General features: G+C 43.6%; 1 protein-coding gene across 1 annotated transcript in view; it reads left to right on the top strand.

The window, feature by feature from the left end:
- The first annotated feature begins 879 nt into the window (after positions 1 to 879).
- Positions 880 to 17,078, top strand: part of HACD4 (3-hydroxyacyl-CoA dehydratase 4) — a 47,247-nt gene continuing 31,048 nt past the window's right edge. Inside the window, exons 1-3 of the mRNA XM_061615845.1 lie at positions 880 to 995; positions 3,423 to 3,526; positions 7,048 to 7,175. Coding sequence (XP_061471829.1) covers positions 3,430 to 3,526; positions 7,048 to 7,175 — 225 coding nt within the window. The 5' untranslated portion in view covers positions 880 to 995; positions 3,423 to 3,429. The remainder of the gene's footprint in view (positions 996 to 3,422; positions 3,527 to 7,047; positions 7,176 to 17,078) is intronic.

Here is a 17,078-nt window from a genome sequence, read left to right as displayed (position 1 = left end):
ATTGAGGTGCATAAGACACAAGGTTGGTTGACTTATTTTGGTGCCTCAGACAGAAAAACCCACAATTGTCTCTCCCCCTCCCCCTCGTAATAAAAAACAATAATAAATTAAACAACTAGCAATTTGCTGCCCTTTTGTGAAATGCAAGCTCATCTGTCTGAGGCACATGCCTGACTGTGCCTAACAGTAGGGCCCAGCCTGGCTTTGTAGATTAAGGAGGGCTGGATTTGGGGCAGGCAACCAAGGGAATCACATGGGCTGTGATGATTGGAGGAGTCACTGGGCTCAGTGTGCAGTGGAATCCTCACAAAGACCGCCTATTCACCAGCTGGGACAAAAAGTACAAACAGTTCATCTTCACTTGTAAAATTGGCATGGCCAGTGTTGAATTGATACATGTGTGGTGGTGGGAGAAGAATGTTGCTTTTTAATTTGCACCATCTTATATGACAAGGATGTCATATATGCAAATTGTGAACTGGCTCCAAATACATTTTTGAAACACACACACACACGCACACAGACACACACACACAGAGAGAGAGAGAGAGAGAGAGAGAGAGAGAGAGAGAGAGAGAGAGAGAGTATTCAAAAGGTGATCAAATGATAGGGGGTGCTAAATAGCAGCCCCAAATGCTATGCAACCTGTCTATTTTTTTTCTTTACCATTCCATTGCCCCACCTTCAGAAAGGGCCCTTGAATTCCATCATTATTAGCAGCTTCCTGGCAATTTGGCAGAGTGCAAGAGTGTATTCTAGAATAGAACCAAGTTGCTGGTGAATGTGGACAAAGTGACTCAGTTCCCTGTTATTTCAGAAAGTATCGCCGCTGTGTGTGTGTGTTTTGCAATGCTGGTCTGACGTGGTGGAGTGGAGGAGGAAGAGAGGAGGAGGGGAAAGCTCCTTGCACTCAGCACAGCTGTTAACAGCTGTGAGGAAGTGGAACACACACAGCCAAGATCGCAGCTCCCTTCAGCAGACGGAGCAGAGCCAAGGTAAGGGCAGGCAGGTAGAACCAGGGGCATGCTGGGAGCAAGCTGTCTTTCAGGCAGGAACCTCTTCAGCCTCCTCTTGCTGTGGTGGGGAAGGCAGAGCCTGTCCCAAGTGCCAGATGGAGGTTCTCGTTTTGATAAGCTCATCTCACACAGAAAGATCCTCTTTTCTGGTTTCAGGGAACAACTGCTTTATCTGCACTATTGCCCTGAGCTCAAGAAAACTCACTAAGGCAGTTGATCTCAGAGGCTCTGGAGGGCAACATGTTGCATTTCTGGTGGTGTTGAGATTTACATTTGGGTGCAGCCCTTACACCAAGGAGCTCAGACCCATTTTGTCCTCACAGCCACCGTGGGTGATAAGTTAAGCTGTAGGGATCAGTGAGACATTTGATTCAGTTTGCGTTTCAAGCCAAATCTATCAAATTGGCATTTTTTGAAACAATATGAGAACCCCCACACAGGCATCCTTCAGAATTTGTACTTAGTTGAATTTTGCAATGCAATTCACCAGTCAAACAATGTTTACTAAAATGAATATGTTGGGGGAAAGTAGGCATAAAAATGAATACATGAATGAAAATAACATGCAAAATGCATTATATGATGAGAAATGGCTTACAAAAAATGTGTACGTCAGTCAAAAGGGCCTACAAAATGTGTTTATTAGGAGAAATTAGCACTAAAAGACTGGAGAAATTGTTACAGAAATGTGGACAACTGAATTTGAGATTGGGAAAATGAGAAATGGAGAGAACCCAAATTGACAGATTTCCCCAGCTCTGTTAAGCAGAAAGAGCATATCCTGATGGAGGCACTTGCTGAAACTGGCTCTCTCCAGAGCCGGCCCTACCATGCAGCAAGGTGAAGTGACCTGCTTCAAAAGGCACCATAAAAGGGGGGGGGGAATAAATGAAAATAGAAATTGGAGTCTGAAAGGTGCAGGAAGACTTTCCAAAGTGTTGGCCCTGGCAAGGGAGGAGGCACTTGGCAACTTTGGGTAGCAAAATGTCTTGGTCAAGTACTTGCTCTTTGTCTGTTGTCTCAGATTAGGGAAAGCTGCAATGTGAGATCTCACAATTAACCCAAAATGTTCAGACATCCAAAAAAAAAAAGCCATTGGTGCACAACACTTGGCTACAGATGTAGCATGTTACAGAGAACCTGGGAGGTCACTTTCTCAGCCTCAAGAAATGTAACATGTGAAAACCTTTCTGTAAATCCTTTGGCTGTTTAAGAAAAAGTTTCCACTGTTGGACACACTATGCCTCTGAATGTCAGTTGCTTGAAACTGCAACCAGGGAGAACACTGTCCCAGCCAATTGGCTACTGTGAGACCAGGATGCTGGACTAGATGGGCCACTGGCCTGATCCAGCAGGCGCTTCTTATGTTTTTATCAGAAAGTAATTGAAGCCATTTGAAGATGCCACATCTAACTCCAGCATACAGGCCTAAGGCTAGTTTTCTTTGTCTGCTGTGTTTTGGCTTTGGGGGGATTTTATTGTTTCATTTGGTACCAGAGTTTTCGAATTTCATTGTTATAAATAGATATATATTGATATACATATTTTATTTGTTAGTTTTCCTAAACCGCTTAGAGACTGTCTTGGTATTAAGCAGGATATAATTATATGAAATAAATAAAATTATATATAGAAATTGTGTCATTTGCCATGCAAATTCCTTTGCTTAAAAAGGGGGAATGGGAAATGTCTGTTTGATTCTATTGATAATGTTGCTATGCCATTAAAATGAGGTTTCAAAAGAAAACAATCACAACAAACACTCTTAAAATGTTCTGTTTCATCTTGAATACGTCCCAGGGGAGACTTTTGCTGTAAGTCTTGTCCCCTCCCCTGATCACTTTGCCCCCAACTGATGGAAACTGAAATTGCCGTTTGACTGGCTCATAGTGAGCTTAATGGGCAGCTTTGTGCATTCATTACCCCCACCACCCCATGCACACACATGCGCAGGCATTGATAACACAACTATTTTTACCAGCTTCCAACATAGCACATCAGCAAAGGCAAAGTAGCCCATAGTTGCTTGCATTCACTGGTGCTATAAAAGGAAGCATAGTGATAAAACAACAACAACTGTGGGATCCTATTGCTCTCATGTGCCTCTCTCCATGATGGGAAGCAGGCAATGGGATTCTTCAGCATACGTGGCACTTTGGATCATGACCCCCAAGTGAAACAAGATTTGAACATAGCATGTTGGGTACCATCAGTACTCAATTCCTTTTTAGAGTTTTTTTTATAGGCAAATGTAACAATGTGATTCTTTTTTTGTCCCTGGTGGTAAGGTGCTGATCTTGTCCGGTCTATAGACTACCCTGGATATGAACTAATAGCAAAATGTCCATTGCTACTATAGTTCTGGTTAGGCTTTGCTATTTGAATTCTATGTCCTTGCCTTTACAGCTGTGCAATGAACACCTACATTTTTAGCTACTATTTAATCCAGTTCTGTGGACATTCCTGGATATTTACCAATATGATCATCAGGTTCCTTTCTTTTGGGCAAGGTAGGTCTATACTGTGTCCTGTTTTGCAACAGCTTTTCAAGTAATCCACATGTCAAACTAGAGCTAAATTAAGAGCTATCTTATTACACTTTACATCTGATAGCTCTAACAGCAACCTTTCCATGGAAACGGGGATTAGAATTTGTGAACCTCCAGTGAAGCTGAATGTTGGAAGATTTAGGACTGACACAGTATGGAATTCTCAAGAGACAGTGATGGCCACCAACTTAGATGGCTTTAAAAGAGGATTAGACAAATTCATGGAGGGCAAGGCTATCAATGGCTACAAGCCATGATGGCTATGCTCTGTTTCCATAGTTGGAGGCAGTATATTTCCAAATACCAGCTGCTGGAAACCACAGGATAGGAAAGTGCTCTTGCACTCAGGTCACTGGTTAGCCACTGTAAGAACAGGATACTGGACTAAATGGTCTGATTCTGCAGGCTCTTCTTATGTTCATGCAGAAGGTCCCAGGTTCAATCCCCAGTATCTCCAGGTAGGTCTGGGAGATATTTCTCTCTGAACTCTTGGAAAGCTACTGCCTGTCAGTGTGGACAATACTGAGCTAGATGGACCAATGGTCTGACTCAATATAAAGCAGGTTCCTATGTATCACAATTGCTTAACTTTTATGTAACAAAGTATAAAACAATTGAGATCCACAACAAAGTGACGCAATGTATAGTGCCCATGTTTAGAATTGCAGCTGGCCAGCCATGCCCCTTTCCAAGATACACTATTCCGTTACCCTCAACAGTCACTCAGTCTTCTGTGGCCACTGAGCATGCACGGTCCTCACTGATCTGTTTTTGTGCACCTCCTTTCAGGAACATTTATTTTTAATTCTGCTAACCTTGGGATCCCCCAAAGCCTCTTGCGCATAGATGCTGTTTTGGCGACATGAAGACCCACATTTGGAGAATGAGTTCACTATTAGTATATAAAATTGTAATAAGGGTACTGCTATAGTTTGTAAGCTATAGCTAATCAAGGCTGACTCTCCACACAAAGTCCTCCCTGTGTGTGCAAGAACATGACTATGTGGAGAAAGCAACTCGAAATGGGTAAGGATGGCCCAAGATATTTTCCTGCCTGAAGTGAAAGACAAAGAGTTCCATGTACTGAAGCTGGACAGACTGGCAATTGAATCTTATTTCAACACTGATGATGGAGAGGGATGGGCAAATCTGTCAGTTTCAGTTAGGGATAGGGGAAATTTTTTAATTCAGTTTACATTTAAAGGCAAACTTACCAAATTCACACTTTCTGAAACAATACACAATCCTTTGAAATTCACACTTTTCTGAATTTTGCAATGCAGTTCTCCAGCCAAGTAATATGTAGAAAATTCATATACCAAGGTATAGTATGCGTATAACTACATATATTCGTGAAAATAACATACAAAAATGCATTATAGTAGTGGAAATTGCTTCCAAAAACGTGTACCTTGGGGAAAATTGGATACAAAAATGTGTATTAGGAGACATTTTCACTAAAATGCTGATGAATTTTCATAATGACTTTTAAAAAAAATATCACACACTGATGTGGAAATGTGGAAGACCCAAGTTATAATTTGAAAACAAAGGGGGGGGGACAGAGAGTAACCAAAATTGACATACTCACTCATTCCTAGTTTCAGTTTCCCTCACCTTCTTATTTTTCCATTCAGTAAATACAGTTTATGGATGGATTTTTTCAAGTCTGCATAAAAATTTGTACACATTAATCTGCAATTCATTTCCACATCTTTAATCACAAGGCATTTTTGTATATTATTTTCACTTATAGAAGCATTTTAGCGTGCATCTCCACCTAATACAGGCATACCCCGCTTTAACGTTCGCAATGGGACTGGAGAGTATACTTAAAGCGAAAATAAACATTAAGTGAAGCAATTGTCTTCACTTGTAGTGCATGCAATCACCACTAGATGGCAGTGGCATCGTGCCAATAAAGTATACGTTATTGAGAAGTGTGCGAACGTTAAGTGGGGTATGGGGATGAATGGAGCATGTACATTATAGCAAGGCAACGTTAAGCGGGGCAACGTGAAGTGGGGTATGCCTGTATGCACTCTTTGTACACTTCTTTTTTGTTGGAAAACTGCATTGCAAAATTCAGAGAAGTTTAGAAATTTAGAAGGACAGCTGCATTTCAGTTTGCATATTGGTTTGGGGAGTGCAGATTAAGTAGGTTTGCACTGAAATATGAAATGAACAAATTCCTCCCTCATTCCTAATGATGAAACAGTGCCATCTACCATACCTAATGGCAGCAAACCGGGTTAGGAGATGCAGGACAGGCTGCATGGCACACACTTTCCTGCCTCCCAGCACTGGCTGTGTAAGGCAGCTGCCTCAGTCTGTCTAATGGTAGGGCAATCCCTGGTAGGATTTATTGGTAAGAATCCAAGTAAGCATGTCCTTTTTGCTTCAGAATTCAGTTTTATGCAAATATAAATAAATTTGATTAATCATTCAAGTAAAATGCATATGATTAATCAAATAAGATTTCTTTCATTCTTTGGTTTGAGTACATGATGTAGAGCCCAGCCATTCAGTTTAATCAACTAGACAATAACAATATAGAACACATTGGAGAAAGGACAGGATAGAGACAATTATACATGAAGTATTCTTGTCCTATTAACTGAAAACTAACTTGGCCCCACTGGGACATTGGACTCAATCCAGCTAAAGTTAGTCATGGGAAAGTTATACTAAAAGCAATGGGACTTCATCTGGACAAACTTTAGTTCGTCTGGACCCATAATGCCGGATTACTGTGTGAGAGCCCTACGTTTGAATCCTGCAATGGCTTGGGGAAAATCAAGGTCTGACGGCTTTCAGTTTATTTCTGTAAAATGTGAAAAATTAATATTCTAAAGATGTCTTGCAGTCTGAAAATGCTATAGAAACAAGGAGACTATAAACATCTTGAAATATGACCAAAAAAATCGGCTTCACCACATGGACAGCATGTGATCTCACACATATCTACAAAACTAGCTGTCTTCAGTCATAGCAGTGATCTGATGTTTAGCAACAAAGGAAAGGAAAAGAAATGAAGGGGGTGTGAAAATCCAAAGAGAACATATTTCTGAATCTATTCCTTAGATTTTCTGGAAAAAAAATTAAATACATGGGGCGATATTGATTCCAGACTGGTCCTGTGCTAATTTTCAGCACTTTTTGCAAATTAAAACTTCCAGATACTGTTTCAGTGTCAAACACAGCCCATCTGTTTCCCTTCAGAAAGTTTGTGAAAGGCCTTGCACAACATTTGTTGTTGCTAATGGCAAGCATTTCACTTAAATGTGGACAAAGGGTGTTCAAAATGCCATTGTCTTCTGGCAAAATGTACAGCACTACAGGAAAAGTTAGTGCCAGCCTCTAGAAAACAGAAGTATTAATTCCCCACTCTCTTAATGAACAGTGGGAATGGGAAAGCCGGTTATGAACAGAGTGTGACAGAATTCTAAGGCAATGTGTCTCTTGCTTCCTGTGGGATGAAGATTCATTTGCAGATACTTTCTATTCCATTGGACTTGTGATGCGTATTTGCCAATCGTCATCTATCCTGGAACTCTTGCATATTCGGCTTGGCATTGAGGAAGATCATTTTCTCCCAAGGCTTTTACAGGTATGGCATATTTAATAATCACATCAAAGAATGCAAGGCTTGACATTTGGATCTTAATCAGTTTGGGGTTGGTTGTTTTAAATCCCACAAGAAATGCTGACAATCAGATTAGAAGACTGCTAACGTTGTGAAGTGAATCTTAGAGGAGATCCATGTATGTCCATCACATGGTGACACACACCTTAAATGTATGAAGTCCTAAGGCGGTATATGTGGCATTGGAGCTGTGATGGCTTTTTCACAACTGAAGGTCATTTCCTGACGTTACAAGATGTTCAGTCTGAATGCACAAAGGGGAAAGCAGGAATGTGTGGGCTGAGCCCACCCCTTCAATTAAACTGTCCATACCAGACACATTCCTTGGCCTATGCATGATCAGTATTAGCATGGATGCAGCTGCCTTACTTGTATGTAGAATTTCCAGCATGGAAACAGCCTGATCAATAAGGGTCCCCATGTTGGAAACCCTTCTCATGAATAAGGCAGTCCCTTTCACACAAACAGTATTCGCACATTGATCAGGGAGTATCCAAAACATGTGCCGCATTATTGAGGGGGCGGGGTGTGCCCTGTGCATTCTTGTTTGCCCCTTGACGTGTGCAAACTGAATACCTGGAGAGGTCTGCAGTCAGCCAGTAATGGACATGGGTCTGTGGGTCAGCTTTTTGTATTTCACCTTTGACTGCTGAAAGTAAATTATAGCTAAAGGAATGAGCAAGTGTCTAGAGAGTAGGGAAAGGGTAGAAATTCAATTCAGTTTGCATTTAAAGATGTATCTGCCTATTTCTTACTTTCCAGTGCAATACAAGAACAGAAACACAGCAGTCTTTTGAAATGTCTACTTCATTAAATTTTGCTGTGCAATTCTCCAACCAAGTAATGTGTAAAAATATGCACATGCTTTAGGGTTTACTGGTCAGAAGCATCTCAAACCCTGAGATTTCAGGAGCAGGCCCCAGTGATGCCATGGGTGTGGGCCCTAGTGATGTCACAGGGTGGGCCCTAGTGATGTCATTAAGCATGATATGTTAAGCATTAACCACAGTGGCTTGGAGCATACCATTCAAACAAACAAACAATTCTCTGATTGGAAAATAAGATAGAAATCTTAACTCAAGGAGGGTGTTCCCAGATCTAGCTGAAGTGACATGATCATTCCTTGTCACCTGGTTAGGGAGCCTGGGTAAGAAATATTTTATCTAGCCTACTTGCATCCAGCAAGAAGGGGTTAAGTGCCCTCAGGCCAGGCCAGTCACCATAATACCACTATAATAATGCCTTTTGCTTGCATGGATGGAGAAGTGTGTGTATGTGTGTGTCTGTGTCTCTGTGTGTGTAGAACAGGGTTATGAGGTCCAAAGCATCCCAAACCCTGAGATTTCAGGGACAGACCTAGTGATGTAACAGGGTGGGCCCGAGTGATGTCCAGGAGTAGGTCTTAGTGATGTCATGGGGTGGGCCCTGGTGATGTCATTAAGCATGATACATTAAGGATCAACCACAGTTGCTTGGAGCATACCACTTAAACAAGTTGATTGGAAACTGATTGGACATTAAGATAGAAATCTTAGTGAAATGAGGGTGTTCCCAGGTCTAGCTGAAGTTTCGGGTTCATTCCTTCTCACCTGCTTAGGGAGCCGGGTAGGGAACATTTAATCTAGCCTGCTTGCTTCTGGCAAGAAGGGTTTAAGTGCCCTCAGTCCAGTCCAGTCACCAGAAGGCAATTTTGGGAAGAAGGGAGCTAGTGTTGTGGAGATGTTAGATGGAAGCACTCAGGAGTAAAGATGGATGCCCCGAAGGCTGCAATTCTAAACACACTTACTAAGGGACTAAGCCCCATAGAATTCAACAGGACGTACTTCTGAGTAGATATGGTTAGGATTGTGCTGTTGGTAAGACTTGACTAGGGATCCTCTGCAAAGAAAACCAGATCAAAGCAGGGTTGGCAACCCCTGTCTTGAATGCTCTGCCCCTGCCTTTTAACATGGCTGCTCCAAACTTCTTTACAGACTTAACCCTTCACTGCAGAGAGAGGTTTGAGAAATGTATAAGAGTTCAGAAGATTCTCTACCCTTTCCTGCCTACCCTGTGGGCTGCTTTAAACTCACTTTGACAGCCAATCCAATTCCAGTGAGTAATAATTGGTGGTTGAGCAGCAGCCATGGTAAGACATGTTCTTACTTTCCTCTGATCCTGCTTTCCCTCTGCCGGTTTTTCTTCTAATTAATTACACTCCTCGAGCTCTCGTTATAGAGCAGGACTCACCGAAGCTTGGCCAGAGCTTTTAACAAACTCCTACTTCTTTTGAAGGTCCAATTTTTAATCTTCAAGCTCAGATAAGACGTTTGAGTCTCTGCCAACTTCTATTTGCTTACTCTCAACTGTCTATGCTTGAATTACATTGTGGATCTTCTCCAGCTCTCTCTATCCCTCTGAATAACTTTGCTAAAAGTCTTTTTCATGTCTGGTTAAGTCTCCTGCTCTTTTCCAGCCACTCGACAAAGGCACTTTAGGGATTTAAAATGGTTTATACAAGGCAGAAACGCAGAGAACTGGGCTTGCTCGAGGGGGAGGCAAACCCCCAGCAACTCTCGATTACACATTTCTTCCCTCCCAAGCCAAAGTCAAACTCCCTTGGGAGAGAGTCGCTCAAGTGGACTTTAGATCGTCAGCTCCCTAAACAACTGATGAGCGATCTCTCTCACTCCAAAAATTTGGCTGAGGAGCTTTTAGATGCAGGCTTTAACTGTTCGCCTGGGGGTGATGTCCCTATTGAGTTGTTAACTCTCGACTCTCTGCATGAATCGCAAGAACTCTTGTCTCCATCTTTAATTACACAATCCCTTTGTGGGACGCCTTCCTTGCAAGACATTGCAGACTCACGTCCCCCCCTGCTGGCCAGAGATGCCATAATGATGAAGGAATTGGCATCGATTAAAGCCTATATTACCGAGACTAACAGCCTACTGACAACACTGGTCCAGGCTATGGGCTTACTATTAAGCAACAAATCTAGTGACTCTGGCCAACATGCCATCTCATCTACTTCCTTATGTTCAACCAAGCCGGCCTCTAGAAAGGCCTCAAAGGCATATAGCTCCTCCAAGTTGGCTTCAATAAGAACAAAAAAAAAACCCCAAGAACATCAAGAACACCAAATTCAACCCAGACAAGAAAATGAACTTTAAGCCTCTTTTCAACCTCTTAGATCCTCCCTCAAATCCTTCTGCGACAACTCTACGTCATCATGACATTGACAACAAGAAAACTACTCCACGGAAGGCCCCTCCTAGGGCTAACAGTTCCTTTGATCATCAATCCATAAGACCCAGGATCACACCTGCAGGGAATGGCCTACCTCTGACGTCTACCTCTGCAAGACAACTCTACAAGCCTGAACTGCCCAGAATGAGTCCCCTCCATTCCACAAAGAATCATCTGCTCTCCCATCATGCCTATAACAGGCAGGAGGAAACTCCCTCTATTCCCAGGACTAAGTCGAAACTCATCTCTACCATACCATTCGGTATATCCTCTGGTCCTTCCCCCTGGAACTTAGTGCTGCAACCACAAAAACTTGTTGTCATTTGCCATCAAAAGGATCCCGACACTCGTCCTTCCTTTCCAAGCATTCCTTTCTTAGACTCCTGCTTTAGTCGTGCCCTTTGGGCCATCCATCGGACGAGCTATATCAACCATATGACTAACCTTTCCACTCACTCACAATCTTGGAGACTCATTGTCACTTTCCATTCAGAGTATTTGACAAATAGGATATACGATGCAAGAGAGAAACTTCAAAAGCAAGGTATCCTGCTCCATCGTTATTTTTAAAATATTTCCCCCCCCAGGCCATTAATACTTACTCATTCCATTAACCTAGGATCACCTAGAAACTCACCTTCCAGCTTTAAGTCAATCCCCCCCCCAAGATCACTTTACTTATGATCAGGGGCAAGATGGAAGAGTTAGCAATCAGCCATCCTCTCGCGACAAGGTACCATCTGGTTCCCAGTCCATACTCGGTCTTTCTCTCCCCCCCCAAAGGCAGCAGTGCCACAAGGATGGATCCTCAGACTCCCAATCCTCCATAAATACCTCTGAGGGTTTCCCCAACGGTGAAGAGGTCATGGCGTCCCGTTCCTTTGCTACGTTGCCCCCTCAGGACCAACTCGACGTCCTGCTAAGACTTGAACGCTTCAAGGATCATCTACTGAACATATTCAGAGAAGGGAAACTAACGGAAGCCCGACGAACACTCGAGACTGACCCTACCCTCATCCATTCTTCACCGTCTGGAGAGGCAGTCCAGTCCCCGAATCACCAGCCCCCCTCCTATTTCTTACCTGCTCTCTATCACACTAAAAGGTCGTCGGGGGCTCCTCTACCCCCACCTGCTACCCATAATCTGGATGATCTGGGTAATCCGAAATACCCCCCCAACACGGCTTTTCCGATTCTCCCGATCCAATTCTTATTGTCCCCAACTCTGAGCTGCACCGTTGACAACCTAAAGCACGCTCTTCTAACTCCCCTCTCCACTGCCCCTCACCCCAGCCTTCCCCCTCCAAATCTGACAAACCAAATGCCTTACTTAATCTCCTTTCATGGAACATAGCCGGTTGGGCATCCAAACGTAAATCCCCAGATCTGATAACTTTTCTATCTAATTTTGACCTGATTTTTTTTACAAGAAACCTGGGCAGTCGACACAATCACTCTAGAAGGCTTCTCTTCCATTGACCTCCCAGCAGCCTTTCCTAAGGGCAAAGGCAGACCCAGGGCAGGGCTGGCCATCCTATACGCAACCTCTTTGGTTGCCACAATCTCTAAACTCCCCCCCTGTGGCTCGATGGCCATGGCCGCTTTATTAGAACTCAACGACCTATCATTTCTACTAATCAACGTTTACATTCCACCTTTTTCGATAAAGAGAGACGTCTCTGAGGCATGGGAGACCTTGGAGTCCTATATCCTGGACACCGAAGCGCGTTATCCCCACACACCCCTCATCATAATGGGGGATTTTAATGCCAGAATAGGCCCAAACAACTCCACCCTCCTTTCCTCCAATCTCTGGGAAGCCACTGATCTCATTGATCTGTGGTCTTCCTATGAATGGCTCTCTAAAGATCAAAAGGCGAACTACGGAGGTACCTGCCTACTGCTCATGGTGGGCTGCTTTAACCTGTCAATTTTGAATGGCCATCGCCAGCTCGATGGCTGTGCTGAATTCACTTTTATTTCGGGCCGGGGCAGCAGCTTGGTTGATTACGCTCTGGTTTCTTCTTCTTTGACCAACGACATTGCCCACTTTACAGTGGGCACCAGACTGGACAGCGACCATCTCCCGCTAATGCTGTCATTCTTAACCCGGGAGCCTGTCCATCTAAAACCCATTTCCACATACCATCATAATTCTATCCAGCCTAGTCAAAGAAGGGTTAAATGGTCTCAGGACATTTCTGCCAGGCTAGCCACTTTCCTGGAATCCCCTCCGGCCCAAGACCTTAAAGAACATGTAATGAAGATTACTGACCCGCAACTTAAACTAGCTGCCTATTCTGACCTGGCCCTTGCTCTGGAACCCTTTCTAAAATATAACTCCCCCCACCACAAGCCCCACGGCTCCACCCGCCCTAGCTGCTGGTTTGACACCGAATGTGTTGAAGCCAAGAAAAATCTGAGGAGGATTTATGTTACATATAGGAATAGCAATTTAAACCATCTCCCGCCGGAATATTATGCCACCAAGCGAAAATATAAATCCCTCCTGCGCTCCAAAAAGAGGCAAGCCATACTCGCTGGGTGGAAGACACTTATCAATGCCTCCAAACTTAATGATTCTAGGATGTTTTGGGCCCTGGTTATGGACTCTCTTTCCTCCTCAAACCCAGTTGCCTGTCATATTCCCCCACATGTCTGGGAAAAACATTTCTCAGTCCTGTTCAAGGAACCCACAGCACTATTTTCCACCAAGCCAAACTGCTTTGGTCTCTTAGACCTTCCCCCTTGGACCCCCGTTACACAGGAAGAGATTATTTCACTCATCAAAGGATTGAAGGCCGGTAAAGCTCCTGGACCTGATGCTATCCCCTCTGATCTCCTGAAGACACAATCTTCATGGTGGGGCCCCCTTCTTTCCAATCTCTTCACATGGATAAATACTTCTGGCCACATCCCTACCTCATGGCTCGACGCCATTGTAATCCCCATCTATAAAAAGGGACCCAAGGATAACCCCAAGAATTACAGACCTATCAGCTTACTCTCCACTGTTGGGAAACTATATGCCAGTTACCTTAATGGTAGACTGACCTCATGGATTGAGGAGGAATCCATTCTAGGCCCCGAACAGGCAGGTTTTAGAAAATCTAGATCCACCCTAGACCATTGTATCCTTCTAAGCCACCTTGCCGAAAAATACACTAGTTCCCTTGGTAACGGTCTATACGTGGCCTTCATTGACCTTCAAGCGGCCTTTGACTCAATCCCTAGAGATAGGCTCTGGGCAAAACTTATGCATACATCCATTGATAAAAGACTCTTATATCTCATTTTCCAACTCCACCAGCCCTCTACTTTTCGGGTCCGGTGTAGAATTGATGGTTCCATGACTAACCCTATTCCAGTCACCAGGGGGGTAAGACAGGGATGTATACTGGCCCCCACACTTTTTAATCTGTATTTAAATGATCTCAGTTCATATTGCCAATCCGCTAATTTTCACCCTCCTAAAATTGCAAACCAGTCTTGCCCTCTACTACTTTATGCCGACAATACGGCACTACTGTCCTTATCTAGAATAGGCCTCAGAAGGCTTCTCCGTACCTACATGGCCTACTGCGATTCAAACCTGACCATCAACTTCTCCAAAACTAAGATCTTGACCTTCTCCCCGCGCCTAGCTACACCAGTCTGGAGAATCAACGGCCAGAGGATTTTCCAGGTCCAGGAATTCAAATACTTGGGGATCACATTCCACTCCTCACTATCTTGGAGTAGTGCAGCTTCCTCCTCCTCTGCTCTCCCCTGCAGCCCCTCATAAAATCACTATATTCGTTCCTCCGTTGCCTCAGCCAGGATCACGGCCAAAGCGCTACTCCGCTATTTTTTTCCCAAAGGTGGTCAATTTGTTCCCGCAGCCGCCAGAGTTTTTGCCGCCAAGATCGTTCCCCAACTCCTGTATGGAAGCCCAATATGGGTTCTGAACCTTTGTCCCAAAATTGAGGCTATTCAATCCAACTTCCTCCGCTCCATCCTAGGTGTCCCCCGCTGCGTTCCCAATGCTGTTCTAAGACTCGAGGCCAGGTTGTCCTCCCTAGAATCCCTGGCTTGGTCCCGAACATTGTGTTTCTGGGCCAAGCTGGCCTCTCCCAACCCAGCGCCGGGATACCTCTCGGCCATCCAGTGTGACTCCTTTAATTCCTCTTGGGCCAAAGCGGTGCAGTACAAATTTTCCTCCCTTGGCTTCTCACTGGAGTCCTCAACTTCCCTCGATCCAAGCTCAACTAAAGCGGCCATTAATAGGCGTTTAAAGGACATAGACCTCCAGCGGGACACAGCTAACGCCGCCACAACCTGTTCCCCCACTTATTCTGGTCTGAGGTTCTTTTCCCCTTTTCCTGCCCCGTATCTTGAATTTCTTGACCTTCCGCGCTACAGACTAGTTTTCACCAGGGCTAGGCTTAACTGTTTAACTTCAGCCCTTCTCGAAGGCTGCTATCGGGGCATCCCGTTTGCCCATCGCCTTTGCCCATCGCCTTTGTTCATGTCATCTCAACGAAATTGAATCCCTTTCACACATGCTTTTTACCTGCCCCTTCTACTCTACTCCACGTGCTAAGTTCCTAAACCCCCTGATTGCAAATCTCCCACAAAATAGAACAGTTCCTGATCGACTGCAATTCCTTTTAAGTGGCACTGACAAATCCATATCGTTTGGGGTCGCCAAGTTTCTCCACGTGGCTCAATCCCTATGATGTGAAAATATTACAAACTCCAAGTGATGACAGATGCAACCCCTGCATAACCTGCCACTTTAATTTTATATGTTTGTATTTTTATTTTTAATTTTTAGCTTCCAATATTTTATGTATAACGGGTCTCTGGCTACACAATAAAATTTGAATTTGAATTTGAGTAATAATTGACAGAGAGAAAACACACATGGTTTGGTCTACCTTCACGGCAGTAGCCTGGGAATAACAACAATCGCAGCCACACTTTCCAGTATGTGAATTCTCTTTTACCACTATTGGGCAAGAAACAAACTATCATGCAAACAATAAGGTGCATGGGTTTAAGGGGGTTGAACTGAGCACATAGAACCTCTGTTGTTGCTTCTATGAATGTAAGGGAGTGATGTCAGAGGTAAATGAAATGTAAATAGAAATAGAAAAAGAAAAGATAATGATTTGCTAAATGCAATACCATGCCAATGACAACAAGATTCCTATGAGTAAGGCACAAAACTCAGCACTCCACAACCAGTCAACCAAAACAAAAAAAATCCTGGCAGCCAGTCAGCCGAGGTCACAGAAATCCCTAGGCAGTACAACCTGATTGATGTGGAAATGTGGAGAACTGAACTTAAGACTGGAAAAATGAGAAATGGAGAGAAATTGAAATTAACAGATTCACCCATCTGGGACAAATCATTTGGGCTGGCTTTAGAGACTGCATATAAATGGCAAAATGTGTAGGTGCAGGCAACTCATCTACCCAGAATGTTACCAGAATGTTAACTGGAGCACGGCGCAGGGAGCATATCACTCCTGTGCTTTATCGACTCCACTGGCTCCCAATTTGTTTCTGGGCCCAATTCAAAGTGCTGGTTCTGACCTTTAAAGCCCTAAATGGCCTTGGAACAATGTACCTGAGGGATCGCTTACACCCATATGTACCAGCCCGGGATTTAAGATCATCTGCCTCTGGTCTCCTCTGCGTGCCTGGAGTGAAAGATGTTAGATTGACAGGCATGTGGGAGAGAACTTTTTCAGCTGTGGCCCCCAAGCTCTGGAATACCCTACCTCAAGAAGTTCTCTCTGCTCCCTCCCTGTTGGTTTTCCAGAGACTTCTGAAAACAATCTTGTTCCGGAGAGCCTTTGGGAGGGACTGAATGTAGAGCCTGACACTGATTTTATGATTTTATGTCTTCTATGTTAAATTTTACCTTTGTAGTCCCTTTAGTATCAATCCCTATATATGTGTATGTGTGTGTGTATTGTATTTTATGTATTTTAATTGTATTTTATGTATTTTAATTTATTTTAATGTTTTTGTGATTTTACTGCTTACAATTTTATTATGTTCATGTCTGATTTTATTTTTGTAAGCCGCCCTAAGTGCCCTATTATGGGGTAGAAGGGCGGGATAGAAATATTTTAAATAAATAAATAAATACCCACTTTATGCATTCCAGTGTAACATCCAAAGAGACTAGCTGTGTATCTCCCCCTGAATACATGAACATCAGATGCATATGAAACTCAGGTCACAATACAAGAGATTGCTTGCTTGCTTGCTTGCTTGCTTCACTGTACAGTCCAAGAGTGGGTTACATTCTGCTCTATGCAAGTTCATGTTTACTTTATAATATATAAACATTAAATGGGACAATATTCTGATCTCATCTTCCACACCCAAAAGCCTGTGCAAAAAGGTGTGTTTGACATCAAATGTATACAATGATGAGGACATTCCACAACCTGGGGACCACCACAGAAAAGGTCCTCTCATGTACCCCCTCTCCACAAACTTCAAAGTGCAGTGGACCTGCCAGCAGGGTCTCCCCTATAGATCTCACACCTGGGCAGATCCACATAAGAGATGCTCTTTCAGCTTTTTGGGGTCCAAGTCATTTAGGGCTTTATCTGTCAACATAAGCACCTTGAGTTGAGC

Source organism: Rhineura floridana, chromosome 1 (assembly GCF_030035675.1).
Source record: "Rhineura floridana isolate rRhiFlo1 chromosome 1, rRhiFlo1.hap2, whole genome shotgun sequence".
Lineage (NCBI taxonomy): Eukaryota > Metazoa > Chordata > Lepidosauria > Squamata > Rhineuridae > Rhineura > Rhineura floridana.
This window is presented reverse-complemented; position numbering and strand designations above follow the sequence as displayed.